The sequence below is a fragment of the Stomoxys calcitrans genome, chromosome 4 (assembly GCF_963082655.1).
Source record: "Stomoxys calcitrans chromosome 4, idStoCalc2.1, whole genome shotgun sequence".
NCBI classification, from domain to species: Eukaryota; Metazoa; Arthropoda; class Insecta; order Diptera; family Muscidae; genus Stomoxys; species Stomoxys calcitrans.
In genome coordinates, this window is record NC_081555.1 from 73,826,694 (window position 1) to 73,850,256 (window position 23,563).

The 23,563-nt window shown below is 36.6% G+C and overlaps 1 protein-coding gene across 4 annotated transcripts in view; it reads right to left on the reverse strand.

The window, feature by feature from the left end:
- LOC106086286 (uncharacterized) overlaps positions 1 to 23,563 on the reverse strand; it is a 245,847-nt gene that overhangs the window by 128,755 nt on the left and 93,529 nt on the right. For 2 of the 4 annotated variants that reach the window (XM_059368154.1, XM_059368156.1), the window contains exon 3: positions 13,635 to 13,709. The exons of the other annotated variants lie outside the window; for them this stretch is intronic. In XM_059368154.1, the coding sequence (XP_059224137.1) occupies positions 13,635 to 13,709 (75 nt within the window). The remainder of the gene's footprint in view (positions 1 to 13,634; positions 13,710 to 23,563) is intronic. 4 annotated transcript variants of the gene reach the window in all.

The following is a 23,563-nucleotide window of genomic DNA, read 5'->3' on the forward strand; positions in this document are numbered from 1 at the left end:
GGGACAGATAACTTCCTATGACTTGAACCTCATTTTTAATACCATATTCGTAATGTACTTCCAAATACCTTTCATTTGACTCTCATATTATCATGATCGTCTAATATGCCCAATTGGGGTTTGAGCTTGGGGCGGCCTCTAGGTAATTGCACCCAAATTTTAATATTCGATAATCATATTCTTACTTTACTCTCGAATAACTTTTATTTGATTCCCATATTGTCCCGATCGGTCAACTTTTGATTTAGGCGCTACTTTTGGGTTTTCTCCAATTTTTAATACCATATAAAATGTGTTGCAAAAATTAAAACAATAAATCCATACAAAAACACTATGAGAAATATTTATGTTGTTGTTGTTGTAGCAAAGTGTTGTATAGATAACAACCGGCTGCCATGGGATTTATGACTGAGATTGGTGTAGAATAAAATATTCATTAATGATGTCCTTGCATTATCTGTGCATAAATTGAAACGTGTAAGATTGTGAAGTAAGAAAATATTTATTCTTGGGAGAATTCCTTGATAGAAACATGTCAAGTGAAATATAATAAAAAAAAACCTCTAGATCATTTTATGAAGATATGTACTTTTTGACTATTTTTTCTTCGTGTTCCCCCACAGTATAGGTGGCGGTGGTGTCAGCTTTAGTGCCTTTACAGTTAACAAATTGTTTTACTTGATTTTCCCCTCAGGTTTGTATAACAATCCAATGCTTGAACTACACTACTCTATCAGCATTTACGCAACATTTTATGTTCCACTTCGAAAACAGACACCACCGGCATAGCCAACTCTACCAGGCACAGCAGCACCACCACCACAACTCAATCATTGGGCGTTTTTGGGAGAAGAAAAGCATTGCAAACAAAATTGCCCAAGATTTTCGTAAGTTAAATATTCAATTACGCCGAGAGTGGCAGCTAAGTTATAAAGATCAAATGCATTTTTTCCTTCTTTCTGTTGTGGAAGATTTGCGAGCGATATTTAGTTTTATGTTTACACCACAAGAAGATATGAAAAGTCATGACATGTGTATTTGAGGAATAATTTGTGTAATGCACCAAGGTATGCATGAGGCGTATCAGTGCCGTAGACACAGTGTTCGAATAATTTATCACAATTGTACGAACGATAATTTATCACAATTGTATGAATGATAAAGGTTTAACCAACAATTCCATAATTCGTAAACTAAACATTATTTTTTTGAATAGAAATACTTAAAAATTTAGACAAAATAACAAAAAGGTACGACACCCGTTCAAATGTCCACTTGAGTAGAATAGAACAAGTAAAAGTGTGCTAAGTTCGCCCGGCCCGAATCCAATATACCCTCCACCATGTATCGCATTTCTCAAGTCCTTTGAATGACTTTTTCATATATGTATGAGCTTTATCAAATTATTGACCGATGTGAACCGTACTTGTCATGGCTGTTAGAAGTCATAGAAAAACATTATCTCCAAAATTGCAGGCAAAACGAGTAATAATTGCGCCGTCAAGAGGCTCAGAAAGTCAAATTGGGAGATCGGTTTATATATCAGGTTATCAACATACTTGGAACAGCAGTTGGAAGTCATACCAAAGCGGTATATTCAAAATTTCAGCCAAATTGGATAAGAATTGCAGCCTCTAGAAGTCCAAGAAGTCTAGTCGGCAGATCGGTTTATATGACAGTTATATCAGATTTGGCCCGATTTAGACCCTACTTGGCACAGTTGTTGGAAATTACACCAGAACACTACGTGCCAAATCAAATCGGACGAGAATTGCGCCCTCCACAAATTTAAGAAGTCAAGAGCAAAGACTCTTTAATTTGCCAGCTATATCAAAACATGGACCGATCTGGCACATTTACAATGCCAACCGACCTACACTAATAAGAATTATTTAAGCAAAATTTCAAGCGCTTAGCTTCACTCCTTCTTACTTTCGAAGCTTTCGTGCTTTCCACAGACAGACTGGCGGACATGGCTAGATTGACTTAAAATGTCATGACGATCAAGAATATATGTACTTTATGGGGTCTCATAGGCATATTTCGATGTGTTACCAACGGATTGACAAAATTAGTATATCCCCATACTATGATGGAAGGTATAAAAAATAACTCGATATGTTAAGTACCAGGTATACGAGTGTGTAATAAATGTTCAAGCTCCAATTTATGAAATTTTTCGCATTTTCTTTGAAAATACGCAAATTTTATAATATGCTAGCCGAACCGGGCCCGCTCCGCTGCGCATTCTATTACATTATATGGAACAAGATTATTCTTTGAGTATTCATTTTCGACAATGAAATACCATGCTACGAAAATGGTATGTGTGCATTGCTTGACTAACAGTATAACAATATAAATGCCTTTATTTGAGCCCATTCAAAATTTGGATAGAAAATTTTTGGTTTTAGGTTACTAAAAGAAAGCACACAAATTTTTGTCTGAACCGCACCACCCATCTCCGAGATCTGGTCCGCCCCGCCTTCAAATATCAAAAGATGTAGTAACCTATTTTCACAACGGGAAAATTATGCCCCATCTGTGAAAATTTCAAGAAAATCGGTTTAGCCGTTTTTGATTCTATACGGAACAGACAAACAAACAAACCAAAAAACACACATTAATTTTTTATATATAAGATTTTAAATTTTTTTTCAATAAAATCGATAGTTTAGAAGATAATTATCGAATCAAACGAATGGAGAGAATATCGATAGTTTGCCAGCTCTGAAAATTGGATATCAAATTCGTTTCCTACTCTCAAATGACGTTCATTTGAATTCCATATTGATGAGATTGGCCCGTTTAAGGGTTTTTCGGGTAACTATAAATGTTCAATCTTAAATTCGTTTCAATCCCTCCACCTATCTTCGAGATCAGGAATTTTTGAAAATTGTGATAAGTGGCAGGGTCCGCCCTCTTTCAGATATATAAAAACAAAAGAACCCTATTTTCACCTCGGGACCATACTGCACCATCAACACATATTGTGTAGGTTGGTCTGGAAGTATTGATAGGCTAAGAAATTTTTGATATCGGATATCAAAAATTATTTTATTTTTTTGAAAATTTAAAATTTTAATTTAAATATCACAGAAGGGTGTTTTGTGCCAAAATTCACTTTTATAAGTTTGCATTTAAATCGGATTTTCTTAACAATTTGGTTAATGGCCTTAGTCGCCAAAGCTTTTATTTTTCATTATGTTATTACTTATCTCTACTATATATAAGCTCAGAATGTATACAAAAATTAATAAGCCAAAAAATGTTCATCGAAAAATTTCAGTTTCTATTAAAGCACTGTGACTATTGCATTCACTGCGTTCCCCACACTTCATACTGAAGGCAATTCAAAATTGAAATAAAACAAAAATATTTACCAGCATGAGTAGCATGATTTGATCAGCTGGCGCCTGGTTGGTGTGTGTGTGTGTGTTTGAATGGCCATTTTAAGTGTCTGTTAAGTCAAATCGACGGCATAGAAGAATGAAAAACTCAAACAAAACCAAACGACGTCATAATGATGTGCATACTTGGTATCAGCCTACCATGTCTTAAAGTCCATAACTACGATGTCCAAAAAAAAAGCAAATTTAGTTCGATTTTGTTTTGGTCGACTTGGTTTTCTGAAACATCGTCAATGAGATTGGTTAACAGAGATGTTACATGATAATGGGGTCATTTTTGAACAAAAGCCATTGTTACTCGTACTAAGGTTGGATGGCTGGTTGTAGATGTTGGTAAATCATAATTCGCCACAGACAGACAGACCGAAAAACAGAGAGGGAAGGAAAGATGGATTGATTCCATAATTTGGCTTAGCTCCGCTTAGATTGTTGGCGTTAAATGCTAAATGCATCCGCTATTAGCATCTTCAACGCAAATTGCCACCACCTACTTAAAGAAACACTTAAATCACCGATTTTCTCAATGGCCTATGAGGCCATATTGGAGTATTAACACGGATGATTATGCTGATGACGATTGTAATCATTTTGATTGTCATAAACTAGACTTATGTTTGTGACAAATACATCATGGTAAGGTCGTAAATATGGATTTCGTGGAGGTATCGCCTTCCTTTTTCGACTAAAATGAACCCAAATAAATTTTCCGCATTAGTGCAAGATTTGTATTGGGCCAAATGAGACTTTGAAGACTTTGCTATTTTGGAGAGTATGAATTTCCATTTGTAGGTCATAAGTGAGCTAAACACGAAAAGAAAAAACTAAGCCACTGAAAACACACACCCTCATATAAAAGATGAGGCAAGCGTTTTTCAAAGTCATACCTCTGGGTAAATTCTTTAAAGAAAAAAGTTGAAACTGAAGCAGACCAAATTTCGTTAACATTTTCCGTTAGAAATGAATATCTGACAACATATATTCCACGAACAAAATATTTTCTACAATAATAAAATTTTGATAAATGTTAGCATTTTAATTAAATGGTGACAAAATTCCTACACTGAAAAAAGGGTATCGTATAATCAAGTAAAAAATTACCCAAAATTTTTCTAAAAATTTTATTACGCTGTATGAACATTTTGATAAACTACGGGAACATATTCTATTTTCAAAGAAATTGCAATAATTTCATATACTTGAAGTGGGTATGGAAAATTCCTAAAAAACTTTCTCTATAGCCAGTTTAAAAAACTTAAATTCTCGATCAAAAATACCGCGGAAGGGAAAAGTACATCTTAATTGTAATCTGTGACATACCAAAAATGTTTTAAGATAGGTAAGGTTAGGAAAAGAGGGTGCTGATATTTATCCGCCCCATGTCACTATGGACATACACTTAAGCCAGTAATCGGCTTGTTGTGAGCTCTAAAAACTATAAAGTAAACCGCTAAAAAGAAAATTTTTTAGTTAGGAATTCGGTGCTACTTACAAGACCCTTATGGTTTTCCATACCACTCCCCTAAGTTCATGTCCATGTCTGGTATCGTGTCCTCACTTAAGTACCGCTGTCTGTTAGCCGCAAAAGCCGGGCAGTAACATAGGAAATGCTCCAACGTCTCATCATCTTCCCCACTTGCTCTATACATGCTATCACCTGTCGCACCGATTTTGTATAAGTGAGTTCGTAGTCTTATGTGTCCCGTTATGATACTAAAAGCTATATTGACCTTATTCTTACTTCCCTTCAGTAATAGCCTCGTCTTCTCACGATCCGGATCACCCCATAGGGTTCACACAAGCACTCTTATTGCTTAATGAAAAGATGAGAACAGTTGTAAGGTAGGAGTCCAGGTGTCCACAAAGATCCAGATTCGGACGGACGCTCCCCTAAACCCCAATTTCCAAAAACGCCAGATTACGGAGATGGGTGGGGCGATTCAAGCGAAATGTTGACTCTTATAGAAACCCAAGAACAAAAGTTTGGTAGGATGCCTGGGGGGCCACCCCACCCCAAAACCCGCCAAATAGTTGTAAAGAGCAACCACTACAATATGGGACTAGAAAAAAGGTTTATGATAGTAAAAAATAAATCTGAAACAAAGTTGGGGTTCCACCCTAAGCTCAAGCAGGACTTATTTACCGATAATGGCAATATAGGACTTAAATAAAAAGTATTAGGGAGTAAAAGAAGATTCAGTTGAGCGGCCCTTAAATTTTTGACAAATTTCAAGTTAAATTTTTGACAAAAATTCCAATAGAAACGGCATTATGACAAATTTCCTGCCGAAATGAAATGTTGACAAAATTTTCTTAAAACCCCGTTTACACTGCCCCTCAAAATTCGGATTCATTGGCTCGATCATCTGTTTTCCCTTTATAAAATCAGCTGACAAGAGCCTTAAATCTGGATTTAATGAGCAGTGAAAACGGGGTTTAAAGATAAGAATATAGATTTTTTTTGCATCGATACATCTTATTGTGGGTCGTTTGCTATGCAATATTGGCCATATTGGGTAGATTGATTTTAATTTATACAAAAAAAAATTAACTACGGTTTTAAAAATTATTTCATACTACTTTCGTTTCTAAGGTGATTAATCTGCCATCTTATTCATGAACTGGGCTTTCAAACTGTTGGAAAACAGAGCCTATTTAAAAAACGTGTATGGAAAAACTATAATTTGAAATTTTCACTAAAATAATTAAACAATCTTTGTCCTCATGATACAAAATTCAATGAAATATTTTACAAACATAAAATATTAAATTTAATGAAACAATTTCAATGAAATGTTTCTTTAAAACATAATAAACTTTTTCTTTAGACAAATCTTCAATCAAATTTTTTCTGAAACAGCATTTAAAAGAATTCTTTTTTAAAAACAACGAAATTGTTTTGAATGACATAATATCAATGAAATTTTTCTAGAGCTAAAATGTCAACAACAAAATTTAAATAAAATTTTAATGAATTTTTTTAAGGGAATTTTTTCGACTCTGTAGCCCTGGTAGCTATATCGAAATATGATCCGATATGGAAAAAAATCGGCACGGACAATTAAAGGTCTAACACAGTTCACTGTTTTAAATCCTTAAACGCGAGATTTATCTATATGACAGCTATATTCAATAATAGTACCAAAATTGAAAAATGTGCGTTTATGAGCGGAAGATCTTCAATCGGAGGATCGGTCTGTATGGTGGCTCAATACAAAAATGATTCAACATTATCCGTAGAGGGCACGGATGTCGAGTCGCCTAGCACAACTTACTCAATCTCAAATTTCAGCGAAATCGTTTAAATAATGCGGCTTTAATGAGCCTAAGACTTTAAATCAGCAGATCGGTCTATATGGGTGTTTTATCAATATTAAGCCCCTTTTAGCCCATCTTCGTCTGCCTATGAAAACAGTTTCAACGTTTCAGCTCAATATCTCCAATTTAAAAAATGCAGCGTGATTTCAACAGACAGATGGACAGATGGACGAACGGACATATAGATAGATCGTCTTAGATTTTCTCTACGATCCATAACATAGATTCTTTGTGGGTTCGGAAATGGATATTTCAATGTGTTACAAACGAAATAATAAACGCGCAAAATATAGTCCCACAATAATGGCTACTCTGCGAATAACAACATGGAACTGTAATGGCTTAGTGAGCCGCATTAATGAAATAGAATATTTTCTCAACGACCACAAAATTGATATATTATTAATCTCAGAAAGCCATCTGACTAGACATACACATGTCAGTGTCAAAGGGTACATGATTTATAATGCAGTTCATCCTTCCCAAAGACCGAGAGGAGGAGCCTCAATAATAATCAAAAATAATATTGAACACCAAGAAGAAGAGAAAATAGAGAATGAAATGTTTCAAATTGCATGTGTATCAGTGAGCTTAAAAAATAATAAGACCTTTAAAATATGTGCTATCTATTCACCTCCAAGGCATAACATTAAAAGCGAACACTACATTGAAGTTTTAAAAGGTTTTCAAAATCACTTTATATTAGGAGGAGATTTCAATGCTAAAAACAAACTCTGGGGCTCTAGATTAACTACACCCAAGGGACACCAACTTCACAAAGCATGCAGAGCTCTAAAATGTGAGATATATTCAGGAAACGAGCCTACGTATTGGCCATCGAATGAGCAACGTATTCCAGATTTAATTGATTTTTTTGTTACTAAAAATATACCTAAAAACTTTATTTACATTGAGAACACAGCTGCATTATCATCATCGGATCATTCTGCAGTGATAATGACCGTCAGTGATAATTTTATCGAAAAAGAAACTCCAAGTTTTCTCTCGAATAATCGTACTAACTGGCAATTTTTCAAATATATATTGTCTGAGAAAATTGAACTAAAGATTCCCCTTAGAACCAAAGATCAAATTGATGAAGAGTTGACAAGCTTCATCAACGCAATACAAACGTCTGCATGGGAAAGTACTCCTACTACAAGTCATACCAACACTACTGGCACATATCCGAAGGAAATTAGAGACCTTTTATCGAAGAAAAGAAAAGCTAGGAAGAAATGGCAAAGAGAAAGAACAATCGAAAATAAAAGAACATTGAACAGGCTTGTTAATGAACTCAAACGCATCACACAGGAGTCAAAAAATAAGGCTATGTCTAGATACTTAGGAAACCTAACAGCAACCAAAGAAACCAACTACAATCTATGGAAGGCCACGCGGCAATTAAATCAAGCTTCCCCAACCATTCCACCACTTAAAAATGTAGATGGATCATGGGTAAAAAAAGCCGAAGAAAAAGTAGATTTGTTTGCAAATTATTTTAGCAACATATTTAAACCACTTGAATGTAGGTCTGACAATGAAGAAACTTATAAATTAGAAAAATGTGACAACCAAGTCATTAAACCAGCTACAATTAAAGAGCTAGAAAATCTCATCGCCAAAGATCTGAGCGCTAAGAAATCTCCAGGTTATGACTTAATAACAACCAAAATACTTAAAAAGCTTCCACATATAGCTGTTAAAAAGCTTTTATTTATAATAAATGCATGTTTTCGTCTGCGACATGTTCCATTAGAATGGAAAGTTGCAGAAGTTATCGTAATCAAGAAATCTGGAAAACCTGATCATGAAATAACATCATACCGTCCGATATCGCTACTACCGGTTATGTCAAAGATATTTGAAAAGTTGCTATTAAAAAGATTGCGTCCCTTATTAACAAGTAGGCTTCTCATACCTGACCATCAGTTTGGATTCCGAAATAATCATTCAACTATACAACAAGTTCACCGAATAGTTGATATAGCCGAAAGAGCCATTGAAAATAAACTCGTCTGCTCTGCCGTGTTTTTAGACGTGGGACAAGCATTTGACAAAGTTTGGCACCAAGGGCTCTTAACCAAACTTCATAACGATCTCCCAACGGAATTTTATGAAATCTTGGAATCATACTTAACCAACAGACACTTTCGAGTAAAAATAGAAAATAATTATTCAAAACTGAAACCAATAAAGGCTGGAGTACCTCAGGGGAGTGTCCTAGGCCCTGTTTTATACCTTCTTTACACCAGAGATATACCAAACCCGCCTGATGCAACAATTGCAACATTTGCCGATGACACTGCAATTCTTACGACTGCCAATAGTGAAATTGAAGCTACAAATAAACTTCAAGCAGCTCTGTCGGACATTTTACTTTGGATAAACAAATGGAGGATGAATCTAAATGAAAACAAGTCAATCCACATACTTTTCACAAACAAAGAACTTCGTTATTTACCGTTATATCTAAATGGTAAAGTAATACCATTCGCAAACACAGCAAAATATTTGGGAATGACCCTAGACACTAAAATTAAATGGAAAGAGCACGTGAAGAAAAAAAATAAGGAAATAAAAATAAAATTCTCAGAGCTGTACTGGATGCTAGTGGACAATAGAATATCGATTCAAAACAAACTTCTTTTGTATAATCAAATGATTAAACCAATATGGACCTACGGAATACAACTTTGGGGTTGCGCTGCCAAGAATGAAGTAGAAAAGATTCAAAAAACCCAAAATTTAATCCTTCGTACCATTGCTAATGCACCTTGGTACATACGAAACACCGATCTGCACAGAGACTTGGGAGTGAGGTCAATATCAGAGGAAATATCCATTCACGCCCTGAAACATGCGAACAAGTTACAAAGTCACGTTAACTCTGACTTAAATAATATTGTTCGAAACTATCCAGCCACCAGAAGACTTCAAAGAACTATACCAATGGATCTAGTCCCTTAAGAGGCCCTAAATCCCAAGAACTAGGATGTAGTTACTGAACTATTTCCACAAAATGAATTCGAACTAGGCTAAATTCTCTAGTTTGTATTATTTATCTATACGCTATCTTAAAATTACTAGATGAGTGTAACTCAGTTGTAATGAAAATAAATAAAAAAAAAAAAAAAAAAAAAAAAAAAAACAAACGAAATGACAACATGAATATAACCCCAGCCTTCAGTGGTGGGGGTACAAAAACGACAAGCTGATACTTAAATTTAATATTATATAAAAAAGTAGCGGCAGACGTAGCCAAGAAGTAATAAAACTCAAAATTATTCTACTACTAGGAGCCGATGGCTGGTTGTAAGACAACCATTAATGCGCGTTTGCGCACACACACTCCAAAACCAGTTTAGACTCAATTCTCTGGTATTATGAGATTAATGCGCAAGCGCACAAAGCCACACTATAATGGATACAAAAGGCGTTTTATTACGCTTAACGACAGGCGATTCATGTCTGAAACTAGATCATCGACAACACCGAAAGAACATTTTCAGCACTCATTTAGGCCATTTATCATATAAAAGTGATGTCTACATTTGTTCTAACCACAATGTATGCCGTTTATGTCAACATCAAAAATGTTGAAATTAAGTTTTTAAAAACAGGCATGGACAGCATTTTAACAGCGTTAAGCCCAAATTACGAAATAATTTCAAACTGTATATGAATTTGGCACTAAAATAAAAACCACACTCATAAAATATAGTGGCAATGAGTACTAAATATCTGATATAACTGCATTGTAAAGACAATAAATAGTTTGATTGCAATCAATTGTGTGGTTCAACTATGACAACTCTGAATATAGAATTCAAGTGAGTAAAGCAGTCATATTTTTATACCCTCCACCATAGGACGGGGGTATACTAATTTCGTCACTCTTGAAATTTGCGTCTGAGACCCCATAAAGTATATATATTCTTGATCCTAATGTCATTTTAAGTCGATCTAGCCATATCCGTTCGTCCGTCTGTCTGTCGAAAGCACGTTAACTTTCGAAGCAGTAAAGCTAGCCGCTTGAAATTTTGCACAAATACTTTTTATAAGTGTAGGTCGGTTGGGATTGTAAATGGGCGATATCGTTCCATGTTTAGATAAAGCTGCCATATAAACCGATCTTGGTTCTTGAGCCTCTAGAGGGCGCAAATCTCTACCAAGTTGACTGAAATTTTGCATGTGGTGTTTTGCTATCACTTCCAACAACTGCGCTAAGTATGGTTTAAATTGGTCCATGTTTTGATATAGCTGCAATATAAACCGATCATGGGTCTTGACTTCTTGAGCCTCTGGAGGGCGCAATTCCTGCCCGATTTGACTGAAATTTTGCACGTAGTGTTTTGGTATCACTTCCAACTTCACATCTAACTGTGTTGAATATGATTCAAATCGGTTCATAATCTGGTATGGCTGTCTTATAAAACGATCTTGGATCTTGACTTTTTGAGCCAATAGAGCGTGCAACTCTCATCCGATTTGGCTAAAATTTTGTATGAGGTGTTTTGTTATGTCTTCCAATTACAGTGCTAAGTATGGCGCAAATCGGAACACAACCTGATATAGCTGCCATATAAACCGATCTGGGATCTTGACTTCTTGAGCCTCTAGAGGGTATAATTTCTCATCCGGTTTGGCAGAAGTTTTGTGCAACGGCTTCTCTCATGACCTTCAACATACATACGTGTCTAATATGGTCTAAATCGATCAATAACTTGATACAGCTCCCATATAAACCGATCTCCCGATTTTGCTTCTTGAGCCCTTCAAGGCGTAATTCTTATCCGAATGAACTGAAATATTACACAATGACTTTTACAATGTTCAGCATTCACTTATGGTTCGAATCGGACTTTAACTTGTTTTCATGACAGGGGTATATTTATTAACCTAGTCATTCCGTATGTAACTCTTCGAAATATTGATCTGTGACCCCATAAAATGTATATATTCTGGATCGCCTTGTTATATTAAGGCTAACTATCCATGTCCGTCCGTCTATCGAAATCACGATAGGGGTCGAACGAATAGAGATATCCACTTTTCACGGAGACTTCTTATTTATATAAGTTATTGGAGATTGCAAATGGGTCATATTGGTTCAGATTTGGGTGTAGCTCTCATAAAAACAGAAATTGTGCACGTAGTGTTTTTTTTTTTGTGACTTAAAACCATTGTGTCAAATACAGCCGAAATCAGTCAATGATCTGATATATCTCCCATATCAATCGATCTCCTGATTTGTCTTCTTGAACCCCTAGAAGCCACAATTGTTGTCCAAATATGGCCACATAGGACTACGAGCTCACTTATGCAAAATCGGTGAGGCAATTGAGAGTATTTGATACCTAGAGCTCGTCACGAAAGAGAAACAAACAGAAATTGTGAAATTTAATGATCTACGTCCTAATTGGAAAAAAACTTTAAAATGCAAAATATTGATAGTATGTGTATGGCATGTGGGGAGCATTTCCTATGTTATTTCCCGGCTTTCAAACTAACTATGGGGTGTGGAAATCATTTAAAAATGTTGCAATAGCATGGAAGTCTTAAATTAGATTTCCTTTTTCGAGGTTACTTTGTAGAATTTAGAGCGTACAACAAGCCGATTACTGGTTAAGGATTATAACCATAGTGGCATGGGCGGATTAATATCCACACCTCCTTTCTACCTTGCCTAACCGAACCTATCCGATTTGGCTGAAATTTTGCAAATGTGCCAAGTACGGTCCAAGTCGGTCTATAACCTGATATAGCTCCCTTGTAAATCGATCTCCCGATAAGTTTTCTACTGTCCCTAGGAACTAAATACAAAATTTTTGCCTGATTTTCAGAAACTTACACATATGAACGCAAAATACACATTTGTCTTCAACTGAGTTAATTTGTGGAAATTTTTTGCAGAATCCATGATGGAGGGATCCTAAGAATCGACTCGGCCAAACATAGCATATTTTTACTTATTTTATCTCAAGCCTCCAAATATTCCTTTAATAAAACTTTTTCAACACCAAGTTTTTGTACAAAAATAGGGCAAAATATTATCTGATTCTACTTCTGCGAGTCAAAATATGCATACGACATATGAATGTAATGTAGCTATAGGAAAGTTTCTAAAAAAAACATAAAATTCAGAAAAAAGCATAAAATCTTTATTTAAACCGATAGGATGGTCCATATTACTTATTGTTTGAAGATAATTTCATGCAAATCTTTACCATGACTGCGCCTCAAATGGTCCAAAAATGATAGATAGCATTCCACGGTAGTGCTCACTATTCACAGTTACGTTTTGATTCGCATCATCTTTGCAGAAGTACGGTCCAATGGTGCCACCAGCCCATAAACCGCACCAAACTGAGACTTTTTCTGTATGCATTGGTAGCTCTTGCCATACTTCGGGCTGACCTTCTCCAAAATCGACAATTCTGTTTATTGAACACTGAACTTCAATAATTTGCAAGCGTTGTTTGTTTGTAAGACAATTCCTGGTTAAATTATAGATCATACAGAAGATATTTGACAGTGAAACAAAACACGAAAGGTGCGTAAGCTGTTAAACCAAATAAAAAGCTAATAGCTAAAAAATTACCCTTTATAATAGTTAGAGGTAATGTAAAATAGTGTCATACTATTATTTTAGAATGGAAAAAACTATTAGGTTTCCTAAAGAATGTTATATTCCAAGTAGATCTCCATTTGCAATCTAAACAAACTTCTTTAATAATATATAATCTATTTAAAAGATGTGTTAAAATTTGAATTTCATAAAAATTGTTTATGAATTATTTGATTAACCAAAAAAAAAATGTAGGCTTAAATCGGCCAAAGATGTTAATGTTTTAAAATTTCTCAATATACCTATTTTGTGTAAACATTGCTGTTTGTTTGACTCACCAAAGATTCCCAGAGTATGGCATCTGTTCCGCCGTACAAAAACTGTTTTCGTTTTTTGAAAGGATTCTTAAGACGCTTAAATTTGAAGTAAGTAACGACATGATAGCGGTTGAGGGTTGTAGAAGGAAGAATGTTAGAAAAGAAACAAATAACAATATTGGTTAGCTAGGACAAAAATATTTCTTAAAGTATGGTCGAACGGATTACTTACTAATTGGACAAACACTTTACATTGAATTATCATGAACAAATACTTTTAAAGTGAAATAATGGAACAGTTGATTACAAATGCGTATGCTATGAGAATATTGATATTTTTTATTTAACTAAAAGAACAAAACATTGCAAAAGTAATACGAACCACCCATACAGAAAATGACAACATATTTAAAATATTTGGCCAAGTCTCATAAAGGTAGGACGCAAAACAAAGATAGGCTAGTCATTTTAGTTTTGATATAAGAAAAGAAACGTATGTTGTGTCCCCTAAATTTAAATGAATCATACCCTATTCCGGAATTTTGTTTTAAGTTCCGGTAACTGCATTGTTGAGCAAATTGTCTATGTAAAGAATAGAGTGGGACGAGTTCGACCACTTAAAAGGCTAAGGGATTCAATAAACTCAGTCGAGCATTTTTTAATAAACAATCAAGTCATCTTTCAAAGTCATTATTGCAGGAGATTTAGTAGACAAATCAAATTTTACTATGAGACTATTTATATTCTTAAGAGCGTTTTTTCTGCGTTAAGTTCGGCCGAATCGTATATACCATGGATCGAATTTGACAAGTTCATTCAATGACTTTTCCATAAATACACTGAAAAAATTTTTGTCTTAATTTTAGACCAGCGAACTGCGCAAATACAAACAGCATGTCAATGTCAAGGGAAGGTCGATGGAGATTTCCCTGCACGAGATTGTGCATAAAATAGATGCCAAGACGTACATTTTAGCGGTTTCCATTGACATTAAGGGGGCGTTTAAGAACATGCGGACCGACATATTGATCCAATCCTTTGACCAGTACCGGGTAGATCGGGTCCTTAGAAACTGGATAAACCGCAAGGGCCGAAAGGGTCTTGCATATGGCATATGACTGGACAAGACCCAGAAGTCTCAATGTTAACCCAGAGAAGGCTGAAATATGCCTGTTCACGAGGAAGATGAAGGTGGGCCAATTTGACGATCAACGCTTCCTCAATAAAACGATTTCGATATCTGACAAGGTCAAATACTTAGGAGAGATCTTGGATAGGAAACAGAATTGGAAGTGTCACATTCAGGAGCGTTCTCAGAAGGCTCACAGATGTTGGGCACTATGTAGACGGGCCGTTGGCTCGAAATGGGGCCTGAATTCGAGGAAAGTCCACTGGCTCTACAGGAGCGTGATTAGATCAATACTTATTTACGCCTCAGTAGTTTGGTGCACTGCTATGGAGAAAAAGTGCAACATAAGGGCTCAGAGAATATGTTGTCTTGGCATAGGCGGTGCGATGAGGACCACGCCCACTAGGGCACTGGAGACTATTCTATATATCCGGCCCATTGACATACATATTAAGAGTGAGGCAGCCACTGCGACTATGAGACTAAAGGCGATGGAAGAATGGATTGAGGATGGGAGCAGCTCATAACGTCGCGGTATAATCGAGGCGATAGGAAACCTGGAAGGAAGGGAAGAGGTTTCCGATCGGATAACTGAGACGACACTTGAGGTCGAGTGTGAGGCACTGCTGCCATCGGCACAGTCTTGGATTGACAGAACCTTATTATTGCCATCTGCAGGATCATGTTATACGGATGGATCAAAGTTAGAGAACAGAGTGGGTCTGGGGGTCTACATTGAGAACCCAGGGACAGAGATCTGTTTTAGACTGCCTGGCCATAATACGGTCCTGCAGGTGGAGAACCAGGCGATCACATAATTCGTGAGGTGGTGTGGCGTTCACGCGAGGATGTCGCGTATGAGCATATTTATCGACAGTAAAATGGCCATAAAGGCAATAATAACCAGAACGGTAAGATCAAGAACAGTCTTGGAATGTAAGAAGCAGATTAAAGCCTTTTCTGAGAATGGTACGATCCGCAGCGTTTGGGTTCCGGGCCATAGCGGACTAACTGGGAATGAGAATGCAGACGATTTCGTGGTGAAGGCCAGAGAACTGCTGTTCTACGGGTCGACGCAGTTAGAGTTAAGAGCGTGGGCGACGAATGCGCATGTAACATTGTGGAACAGCGAAACGGTCGGTAGGATGAAAAAATCCTATGGGGTGGTCTAGATATTGGGAAGACGAGGCTATTATTGAAAGGAAGTAAGGAGGAGGTCAGTATAGCTTCTATTGTAAAATCGGTGCAGCAAGTGATAGTATGTGTAGGGCATGTTGCTAAGATGGTGAGACGTTGGAGCATTTCCTATGTCATTGCCCGCCTTTCGTGGTACAAATACCGGCACTTAAGTGGGGACACAATACCAGGACTTTGTAAGTAGCACGGAACTCCTAACTTAGATTTTCATTTTCGAGTTTACTTTTCAGTATTTAGAGAGCACAACAAACCGATTACTAGCTTAGGTGTATGTTCATGGTGGGATGGGGCGGATTAATATCCGCACCCTCTTTTCATCCTAACCTTGTTTGTTCCGAATAGACTCAAATACGGCTGAACCGACTTTCAAAAAATGTTCACAGATGGTGAAAACACGGGGTACGCCAGTAATATAAAAAGTTCAGTCATCTAGGGGACCGTTTTATATCCGGGCTATATCTAATTATTGGCTAGAGTCGGGTAGTCCCGTATGGAACTAGTTTATTGGAACTTATCCAAGTAAGGAACTGCTGGAACTAGTTCAAGGCAAGAACTATGCTATGGAGGAAACGAAGAAGCTATGGAGGAAAAGGGAATAATGATTTTCTATTATTCCTTTTTGTTAATTTGTAGATCAGCTTATTGACATGCCGTATTTTGATCTTCATACAACAACGAATAAAAGCGTCATATTTTTCAACAGGCAAAAACTGTGGACGTTGTGAATGGAAAATAAATGAATGTTGTGGTCCAAATAAATAAACGTGGTGGCATCATCTTATTTTTCCACATCTTATTTTTTTTTGTTATCGTCAACAAATCTAAATTGTTTTGGTGCGCTTTGATTCGTGTTTTTTTCAGCATTTATTTAATTGAATTCAAATTCAATTTCTTATACAGTCATTTAAGAATCAAAATAAAATTCAAAGTTTTCTTTTTGTTTTGTATGAAGGAAACAAAAAATGGGATCACAAATGAATAAGGAAATAGTTCCTTTTGTGGAACTGAATCAAAAGGAACGATCACTAAAAGGAACTAAAATGCCCACCCAATTTCAATCTATTTGGCTATTTACTCTTAGAGATACTTAATATACTTCAATTTGATAAATAAAAGGCTCCTAGGGGCTTAGAAAGCCTAATAGAGTGATCGTTTTATATGGAAGAAATATCCAAATATGAACCGATATGGCTTATGTTCCATTTCCAGCAATAAGCTCGGTAAATTTGTATGCCTTAGCTCTGTGGTGGCCGTGGCAAACAATTTCACAAAATTAGTATTAGTACATGGTATTAATATGGTATAATGATGCACTATAAATATTTCCATATTTACACCGACTTTGCTTTAATTTGCTTCTTCTATGAATATTCAATGAAAAAATTTCAATCAGTCGCTCGTAATGAAATGTATTTTGACGGCCCGAATTTAGTTTTCGTGATTTAAATAAATTATTGTTTTTTAAAAGGGCAGTCAATAGTCGAGGTATGCTGTATGTATATGTAGAATGGTATTTAAAGCATCAAAATGAGTTGCAGACAACCTGCCAATACAAGTTAATGTTCAACCTATTTTCATGGGATTTAGTTGAGACATGTTTTAGTTGAGTGCCCATGAAAAACAGAATTGGGGATTTTACATTTCGTCACCATGTTGGGAACATTACAATATTCCGCTATCTCGCCCTCTCATGGGAGCATACCATGGTCGTCACGCTGCACTGCTGTAGAAGAACAAATTGTGGTTACTGGCGAAGTCGCCTTGATTGTCGGTCTCTTGTGACCACTATTTTGACGTGTAGGAATGACGGTAATGAAAGTTAAAACGTGTTTGGCAATTGCAATACCAGACCTCATATTTGCTCTATTTTATGTGAACGTTTTGCCCATTTCTTTTATTCACTCTCGGAGAATGTATGGTGAATTAATCCCATTCTTTGGAGTCGCTCTTCTACTCTTTCATAAATTGTGGCCAATATTTTTCTAGATTCTTGTTAAGAATGACACACATTTTCCATACGAAGCTTAAACTAGTATCAGCTACTGCTAGTGAAATGGCTATGTTCTCGATGGACATAACAAATTATTACGCACAGTGGTTAACACTTAACTAAATATCATGAACTGTTCCCATTTGTGAATAGTACCACTTAAATGAACAATGGAGACAAAAATGGATAAAGTTTAACAATAATAAACAACGATAAAAAAGCAAAGCAAGACGGAGTGGATGTTTCACTTTTTGCCCTTTTTTTGAAAACTAAAAATTAATAATAGAGCAAAACCAAAGCTCTTTCAGTTATCACGTTTTGATAATAATTACTAAAAATTAAAAAAAAAAATAGATAACTCCCCACAAAAAATAGTAATCAAAATTGGCACACACACTCAGTTTTGCACTTTTAAAATAATTTTAGAAAATGGATTTATTTTGATACTTTATTCATGAATCATTATTTTTTAAAGATAAGTTAACATGGGTTGACATGTTTTCCACCGATTTCAGCGTTACTTTGCTAGAAATTAATTAGTTCTACTGCTAAAATTTTGTGTGTAAACCATTTAACATAACGTGGACTGTTTCAGACATTTCGAAAGATTGATTTGGAATTTTCTAACATTTTTGTTTTGCTCTCTTATTGATTTTAAGAAAAAACGCAAAAAGGCAGTCTTGCATCTCAAATTAAACTACTATCCTCAATTAGGAAATTGTTTTGACAAATCATTAAGAAAATAAGATGATTTCGGGAATTATTTACCCTGGTTTGATTTCGGGTTTGTAATAAACTTTGATTCGTTCTTACACTTTGATTGAAATTTTTGCTATCGATTCAGCATTTTCATAATAATGAGTTTATGTTTCGACTGGACTATATTATGTGTTACATTTCATGATTTATAGTTTATTTGAGTTCATGTTTACCTAAACTACTTTTGACACTGATGTCAGCATCAAATTGAGGATAGTACATAAATGAATGAGATTAGTGATAGTTCATAAATTAACCAAGGTTCGTAAATTATTTACGATAGCTTTATCTGCATATTTATGGATTTTATAAAATAAACTCTTTAACCTTGGTAAGGTAGAAATTACCATCGCACAGTGTTGTCAAATCGAAAAATCTGGAACTTTAAAACGGATAAAGATATGTACACGAAATTTTATATAGTCAATGTAGAGGTGTGCACTACATTGGAAAACGCCTCTAAGTTAGGTTAGGTTTAAGTGGCAGATTGCCATCAGACTCACTTAGACGGTTTCATCCATTATGATACCAAAGGAACAGAAGAAGGAAGATGCCTTCTAGTTCCTACCGTTGAACCATCCAGATCGCTTTAATAAGCCTAACAACTTGCACATGTTCACATCCGATAAATCAGACAGGTTCTCAAAGAAATGAGAACCTAAAGTTTAACTCCTTCTCACTGCAAGACACAGATTGTGTTTTATAATCTCTTCTTCTTCGAGCTTCTGCAAAATTCGTTGCTGACAATTCTCAGTCTGTCAGCATGTTTTCCGATTAGACAGTGACCTGTCATGACGGACACAATGACTGAGACTACTGTTCTAGCCAGAGACAGCAAAGCGGTAGACTTCTTCAAGTTTAGATTAGGCCACATAGTTTTGGAATGTTCACAGTCCCCTCTTTGTGACCATCTATCATTCGTTGGCCTTCGGGCCTGGTCCTGAAAACTTAGCTTACATGTCGCTAGAGGCTTACCCACAGATTCTAGTTTCCCTGCAATGTGTAAGGTAGTTCTTAGTCTCGCAAGCTTGTCGCTTTACAGTTTCCTGGTATATCTCTGTGACCCGGCACCCAGAACAGATGAATTTTGAACTGTTCAGCCATCTCGTTGAGGGATCTGCGACAATCGAGGGCGGTTTTTGTGTTCAGAAATACGTTCTACAGTGATTTAATGGCTGCCTGGCTGTCTGAGAAGAAATTTATGCCAATCGTCGTAATGATGTTACATCTTAGCCATCCCACAACTCCCTAATTGCAAGGATTCCCGCTTGATACACACTGCAGTGGTCGGGTAACCTTTTCGATATGACCAGTTCTAGATCTTTAGTGTACACCCCAGATGGTGTCGTCCTCAGCGCGGCTGTGATGCACAAACAAGCCATCCTTTGGATCCGGTGAAGTATTGAGCAGTAGGTGAATTTTTAATGCGCCGTCCACCATACCACATATAACATAATAGGTCTGGCAACTACAGTATATACCCAATGCATGACACGCTGTCTAAATCTCCAACTTTTGCCAATGGCTCTCTTGCAGGTGTATAGGGCAAGAGTGGCCTTTCTTGCCCTTTCCAAAATGTTGGCTTTGAAGTTCAATTTCTTGTCCAGCAACACACACATGTATTTTGCGCTTTCTGTAAATAGAACATTCTCTCCACCCAAGGAGATAGAAAAGAACTACTTCTGTCTTGCACGGATTTATACCCAGACCACTTTCGGTAGCCCACTTTGAAGTTGCAAGTAGAGCTTCCTGAAATATATCTCTTACAGCGATGGGAAACCTTCCCCTAACCGCAATTGCCACGTCATCAGCAAACACGACCACTATAACGCCTTTTTCTTCCAGAGACAATTATATATTGTTAATGGCTATAGTCCAAAGTAGAGGAGACAGTACACCTCCTTGAGGAGTTCTTCTGCTGACCAATCTTTTTAGATCCACAGATCCCAAGCCTGTCGTAATGCATCTTTTAGTAAGTAAGTTATTAATAAATTTTCTTGCTGTAGAGTTGATGCCTAGAAACTCCAACTCCTTCATGATTGACGTCGGTTTAACATTATTGAAAGCACCTTCAATGTCAAGAAATGTTACCATTGTATATTCCTTGGCAGCGAGAGAACCCTCTATGTAGCCGACTCGGTCGTGCAAGGCTGTTTCAGTGGACTTGCCTTACTATATTCATGCCGAGACATGCGATCTGCAGGGATCTTTATCCTAAGATATGATTCTATCAACCTCTAAAGAGTCTTCAGCATAAAGGATGCCAGATTAATAGGACGAACATCCTTCGCCTTCGTGTGGTAAGGTTGACCTGCTTCGGAATGAAAATGGTCTTCGTTTCCCTCCATCCCACAGGTATATATTACATTCCGACATAAGCGAAGTGTATCTCCCTAAGCCAGGGAACCAGTCTATCAGACACTGCTTGTAATTCAACCGGTGATACATCATCAGGGCCTGGCGACTTAAAGGAGTCGAAACTTCTTATCGCCCATAGGATTTGCGGCTCAGACACAATTTCCCTAATAACCTCCGACGAATGCATGCCAATGACAACCTCTTCTGGTGCCACGTTGTCCGTTGGAGAATTTCCCGGGAAATGTGTATCAACGAGTAGTCCTAGGGTTTCCTCACTGGACATTGTCCATACATATGTATCCTCCACGGAGCTACAGAGTTCCACGCAAAATTTGTTCAGACTCTTTCTCAGCTCGTCCTTATATTTTCTTAGCTCAGCCTTATAGATGTCCCATTCGTGTAGTGCTCTTGTGGCTTTCGATCTGTTGACGAGTTTTCTGCAGTCCTTCCCTAGACCAACGAGCTCTGCGGTCCACCATGGCGGTCGCTGTTTGCCCCTTGGTTTGTGACTATGACATGCTGATACAAGTGAGTCATTGAGGGCCTTCGTGATCTGCTTGACCATTATGTCAAGCGGATCTAGAATATAGAAGGGATAGACGTGTAAAATTTGTGCTGAAATGAATCCCAATCCGCCTTTCTTCTGTTTAGCCGAGGGACCATTTCTGCAGTATTTTCTACAAGGCGTAACTAATATAACGATGATCAGAGATGCTGTGGTCATCCAACACTTCACAGTCGCATATTCTTCCTCTTATGTCTTCCGATACAAAGGTAATATCTAGTACCTCTTACCTGTTCCTAGTTATAAAAGTCAATTTATCCCCTTTATTACAAATCGCCAGATTGCAACTTATAATACAATATATTCGATAAGCAGCTCACCCCTTTCGTTGGCATCCAAATATCCTCATATCTGGTTATGTGCATTAGCATCACTTCCTAAAATGAGGCTCTTCTTCCCTACAATCAGCAACTTAAGTTTTGAAGGCGGCATCTCTGAATCGTGTGCCATATATAGGGAAAACAGCGAGTAAGGAGACTTATTTATTTCAAGGCTGGGTACTACTGAAACTTCAGTGCTTAGCGACGAAGCGGCCTTAAAATGGTGGAGTTTTATCTGCAGAAAGCGGAACATAGTCAGTATTCAGAACTTCCAACAGTGTTGTGTTAGCCTCGTCTTCTGATTCCACCTCTACATTGACTATGTAAAGTTTCATGTCCATATCTCTATCCGTTCAGAAGTTCTAGAATTATTTCCAAGAGTTTTCGATTTGGCAACACTGTGAATCGTTCAGTTGCCATAGATCTCTTGAAGACTACTACTCTGCAAATTGCAACTTGTGATCGTACATGAACGTTTAGATCCTAAGTAATTTGTGTCAAACACTCGTTCATACATGCAATGAATATTTTCTGATTTTTCACTATTGGAAAGTTTTTCCATTTCGTTAAACTATTGTTCTATTGGCTTCTGTTAACATTCTCTCAGCGTTATCATGAAAAGCATTGACAACAACTAACAGACACTCCTCCGGAAACGAGGTCATTGACAACATCACGTTTACATGCATTTGAACATGTGTAGGCATAGAAATATAAGACTGGGTCGTAAGGAATAACAAGTTTAATTTTTTTAAATAGAGGTGTTGGGTTCGGATACTAGAAAAATATAAATTTAAAGTAGAGGCAAGCTGAAAATATCTGATATATTGTAATATATGGCATATTAAAAAGGGGAAAATCGACCCAATCTAATACATCTTAACTGAAAAACATAGTTCCACATTCATAGCCTTCTTGTGACTACAGTTTCTTCTTCTTGAAGGTGTTCAAACATGTTTCTTTTATTTACTTTAACGTTTTTGTTGTTCCGTTTTTTTTTTTTTTTGAGGCATCAGGTATTATGTTCTTGTCTTAATTAACTTTATTGTTTTGTTGATTCATTTGGGCCAAAATGCATATATGCATCGCAACATACGGCAAACTCATGCCCATGTCCATTACAGGGCCATGTGCTTCTTCGTCCCTCTTTGGGTTGTGGGTTCTTTACTGTATTGTAATGTGATAGTTGGGGGTGAGCCCCAATTTATTTGCATATGGCTCAAAAGAAGATATTTGAAGAAAAAATTAACATTAGCTTTTTCTTAATACTGTAAATTGTCGCAGCTAGTGGAAAAAAAATTTCCGTGTTGCATATGAACATATTTCGAAATTAAATTTTTATGTTGTAATATAATAACACAAATTGAAACCAGTAAGGAAAGGCAAAAGTCGGGCGGAGCCGACTATATAAGACCCTACACCACCGAGTATACGTTATATTTTTAATATATAGCACTTATATCCAAATCTAAGCAGACTTTCCATACCTATTGAAATATCGAATAGAACCTTTTACGATTAAAAGTCGAATCGCATAAAAGATATATATGGGAGTTTTATCTAAATCGATTATGATGAAATTTTGCACACACCTTATAAAGATCGGACCAATATTGTATCTACTACAGCTTT